Source organism: Cyprinodon tularosa, unplaced genomic scaffold (genome assembly GCF_016077235.1).
Source record: "Cyprinodon tularosa strain WSP-4 unplaced genomic scaffold, ASM1607723v1 ctg485, whole genome shotgun sequence".
Lineage (NCBI taxonomy): Eukaryota > Metazoa > Chordata > Actinopteri > Cyprinodontiformes > Cyprinodontidae > Cyprinodon > Cyprinodon tularosa.
This window is the reverse complement of record NW_024039213.1, coordinates 291,078-295,908: the sequence shown is the minus strand read 5'-3', so window position 1 is coordinate 295,908 and position 4,831 is coordinate 291,078. Positions and strand designations below refer to the sequence as shown.

At 40.9% G+C, this 4,831-nt stretch overlaps 1 protein-coding gene across 1 annotated transcript; it reads right to left on the bottom strand.

The window, feature by feature from the left end:
- Positions 1 to 1,273: 1,273 nt before the first annotated feature.
- LOC119794631 (regulator of G-protein signaling 9-binding protein) lies at positions 1,274 to 3,831 on the bottom strand. The gene has a single exon (XM_038302258.1). The coding sequence runs from the start codon at positions 3,290 to 3,292 to the stop codon at positions 2,555 to 2,557; it is 738 nt and encodes a 245-aa protein (XP_038158186.1). The 5' UTR covers positions 3,293 to 3,831; the 3' UTR covers positions 1,274 to 2,554.
- Between the last annotated feature and the right edge of the window lie 1,000 nt (positions 3,832 to 4,831).

Sequence of the window (4,831 nt, the reverse complement as noted above, 5' to 3'; positions counted from 1 at the left end):
AGGTCATTTTTCATAGACTGGAAGGAAAAAGGAAAAGAGTACAGTTGATTTTGAATAAGAATTAGTACAGATATTGGCAACAAACAAGGATATAAAAACAGCTTAACAGATGGAAGTAGGATTTTTATACCAAACTTGGTTGGTTGGTTGATTGATTGATTGATTGATTGATTGATTGATTGATTGATTGATTGATTGATTGATTGATTGATTGATTGATTGATTGATTGATTGATTGATTGACTGACCAAAAGAGTGCTTTCTAGTCTAACCTTACATGACACTTATTTGTAGCTGCGTTGGAAATCAATAATCAAAGGCTGGAAAGCATCAGTCTCAGTATAATTAATCTATATAATGTGTCTCTCCTAGTAAATGATATACAATCTTTAACTTGTTGAACGGTATGTAACCTATACAATAACTTATAAATGAAAAAAAAAAGGTCCGGCTTTATTGGATGGTTATATAACATTTTACAGTGACTGCCATCATAAAACATTATATTTTCTCTGCCATTTATCTTTATTGGCCAAGATAAATGGCTGCCATTTATAAAAATGAATAAGCTGTTATTAAATGTGTTGATTATTTCTTAATGCAGCTAATGCCAATGCAATACCAGGAATTTACTAATGACCTGATGAGGGGCCTGTTTGCATTAAATTAACACTGACTTTGGCAGGCTTTTCATCAGACGTCCCATAAAAGTCCTGTCTTGCGTAGGGGGTTTCTATAAAAAACAGTTAAACTTTTTACAGTTTTCCTAGGCTTTAATAATTTATGTTTTTAAAGCCTTCAAAATGTTAAAATCTAAGCTTTATGTTTAATCTGTTCAATAGAATCTCTAATTACATGGAGACTGATGATGTGCTGTCACAATGTTGATGCATTCTTCATTAAAGCTTAGCTTTGAACAGTTTATGTTCTCCAGTATAGCGCTTGTCAAACTTGGAAAAACATCAATGTTAGCATAGTTTAAATCTTATTTTTACTCTTAATGTTTTTATGCAAATTTTTTTTTACTGATTAAAATACCTTTAAACAAAAATATTCCTCAAGACTCCAGCAAATCTTTTCTTAAAAAAAGACCTGATGATTTTTTCATCCAAGGAACAATTTTATTTTTTGATTTTTAGTTGGTCATCTTGTTTTTTAGATGAATACCAAACACATCTAAATACATTTTCTCTGAACTTTAATCATTGTTTCACATTTTTAATATTGGAAGCTATGTGTCAATTCCACATCTTTATTATTTTTTTTTTATATATATAGTTTACTAAGTTAATTTTAGCCTGGGACAATTATCCCATTACTTGTAGACTTGCCTTCGTGCCAGTCCAAAAATATCTGCAAAGACTCTTACATTTAAAACTATTAAGGAGCTGAAGGAGCATCTGTGTCACTCTCCTTTAACGATAATTTAACACTAAGGTTGTTAAGTCTGGGACTAATCCCCTGCTTGAAATACCACTAAGGGCATTAGATGTATGTATCTCCAGCTTTGTAGTGAAGACCCACTGGATCTGACATTTGTCCCAACCAGCAGTGATAAGATTTATGTCAAAGGCAACAAGGCATTGTCACATGGCATAGATACAATGCACATAGATGTGTAGCACCAGATCTATTTGAACTTAAAACACATTCTCAAGTGAGTTTCAAAATTTTATTATAATAAATATACTAGATTATATTTACATGACCTGAAACTGCAGTATGGACTGTATGTACAAATCTTCCATTCACATGTAATGTTTTTACATTCAAAACTGCAAGAAAACCCTGAATAGAAAGAACTGGCTTAACAGAGAAAAGGTGCAATAACAAATGACAGTGCACATCTCATCCTCCTCATGCAGCCGCTGAAATTTGATCGAGTTGAGTGAGACGCAGGTCCATTACAGTGCGGTTGCAGAGATTATTATGATGCATTAAAATTGTGCTGACAGGAGTGTGGAACAGTGCGGATTTGTGCACACCCTACCAAAGTGATGAGTTGGGATTAACTGCTGGCTCTAGTTTCCAAAGGCATATAAAACATGAACCGTATTTTTAGAGTAGATGTTTCTCCTGTTGTTTGGACACATCTGATTCTTCTGGATGAAAGTGAGACTTTAAAGCATCAGTCAGATGGACATCACCGGGGATACTTAACCATCGGCAACATTTACGCTTGAGCTTTTCCACTAATCCATTTGGATTACGTGTGGTGTATATCCCCTTGATGGCCAGACACTATCACGTAATTTTTGACTATTTTTTTTTTCCACTCCTCCAAAAATACTTGACCTATTCCCCCTCCAAACGGCTTTAAGGACTCGTGGCCATTCTCTCTCATGGGCACACTGACTTTAATGTACTAGTCTATGTTCTATTAAGTGCAACTCCTTTGCTCCATCAAATACATTCACAAATCCATAAGATTTATAACTTTGGGTAATATTTTTTTTCACTGCTCCAAGACCTCCCTCTCTGTCTTGTGAAGCTCTTGCCTTTTCACACGGCTTCCTACTGTGGAAGAAGGTGTCCTTCTTGCTCAGATAGATCCCTACATATTGACAACTAAGTATCCCAGGACCAGAGCGACAGCTACGATGATGAAGAACACCACCACGGCGCCGATGGACGCAGAGCTCCCCTCCCTGCCATTTCCACCTTCATCATCTTTGGGCTCCTCTTCGCAGATGGAGATCACACCCACGGAAGAGTTCCCCACACTCATGTTGGATTTGAGCTCTGCGCCCGCTTCCTGTTTGGCCACCACCGCCCATGGTGCCACCTGAACCTTCATCTCCATCTCCTCCATCATCTGGCTCACCTGGGTGATCTCGCTCTGCAGGTCCCTTAGGTCCGCTGTGTCGATGTTACTGTCCGCCTCATACTTCATGTTCTGGACGCTCATGGCCCGGGCGGCAACCGCGTTGGTGCTGCCAGTCATGCCCGTCTGGATGAGGTGCCTGGTGGGCACTTTAAGCGGAAAGTCCTGCCCTATCTCCAAGGATCGCTTCATGTCCACCTCCAAAAGCTCCATGCTGCTGGAGAACAGCACCCACAGGCGCTCGTACTCCGCTCGGTCCTCTGTGCTGATGGTTTTGTCTTTGAGCAGGGTGGTCAGTTTAGTCCTGTTGGCCACAGCCAGCTCCTGAGCTTTTTTGCGGGTCTTCTTCAGCTCCTCGCGAAGGTTCTGGGAATCTGATGTGCTTCCCAGAGCAATGACCAGGTGCCTGTAGCAGGCTGTGACTTTGTTCAAAGCATCCAGCATTGTTTTACACTCCTCTTTCCCCATGACTGGTGAAAAAAAAAATATTATGCTCCTTTTGAAAATGTGAAACAACAAACTAAAGTATTTTAGGGTAAAAAGCGAGGTTAGTCAAGGTTCCTAGGTCCCTCTCCTCAGTTCAGTCTCCACTCCTGCTCTACAAATCCACACAGTGCTCCAGTCAAAGGAAAAGCATCCCTATCCATGCTCCCTCCTGCACCAGCAGGCACACAGAGCGGCTTAGAAAGAAAAGCTTCCCTCACCTAAAAGGCTTTAGGTTACATTTGCGCTTCCTCAAACGGCATCACAGCCCGTCTCCAGTAGATAGGGGGAAACAATCCGAGATTTCTGAGGCTGTGATCCACAATCAGCTACAGGTGCTCCAACATCCGCCAGTGTTCGGGAATAACGCGGCAGCAGGGAGAAAATGCTGTTTTCATTCAGCACAAAGAGAGGAGGCTGCTGGGCGCCCACCGCCAGGAGCGCATCTAGCCATGGCGCCTGGGCGCGGCGCTGTTCATCTGCGTTGGGAGCTGTCCACTTCTCCACCCGTGTCGATGGTGTTTAAATAGCAGAGAGCGCAGAGCAGGGCCATTCAGAGGGCAGGTGAAGGGATTACACAGGCAGCTGCTTTAGCTGCGTCCTGTCATTGGCTGCTCTGTCCACAAAATGGGCTGAAAGCTGGATTTCTAACATCCCCCCCCCCCCCCATAAAAAAGACTAGAACATTTTTTTTATTTTTTAAAAAGTCATTCCTGACCTACTGTAGTGATATCCTGAAACTAACTCATTTTAATATTAAACATCACAATGTGTATTTCTGTAATTTCATTCAGCCAATGATTTTTTTGTTTGTTTTCCATGTTGGTATGACATTATAACAGGTATCGCCTGCTTAAAGTGTGAAACAAAGCTTCTTAAATGCAGAGGCGTAGCCAGAAGATTTCTATAAGGGTGGCCAGACAGTAACCAATGTACACTGAAGGTGGTACCCAGGAGTGGATCTAGATGAGGGGCCAGGGGTGGCCATGGCCACCCTTAGCTAATCATTAGCCACCCCTACCATTTTTTCCCTCTACTACAGACGATGGCAGCAGTAATACTCTGAAGGGGATTGTTCAAGCTTATTAAACATTTAAATTTTTCATATATTAACAATTACTTGACAACAGAAACACTGTGGTTAATGATGCACATCAATATACAAACATGAAAGATGATAGATACAGAACATCTCTCACAAATATACACGCATATTTATACTTGTATGTTGTCTAAATTGGTTATGATTGTCAGGATTTGGTTGTGGTTTGTGGACCCAAATGCAGAGGCAGGGAGGCAGAGGTGAGTTTCTTGATGATTTAATGATGAATAAACAAAATACTGAACACAGAGGCAGGAAATCCAAAAATCAAAACATGAAAACAAAGTCAAACAAACCAGAAACCATGGAGACATCAGGGGGAAGACTATCACGAGGAGGAAGACTCCGAGAGACAGAGTTGGAGGAAGTTTGACGAGGAACCAGCACTGAGGAACTGAACAGAGGGTGTATTTATGGGAGAC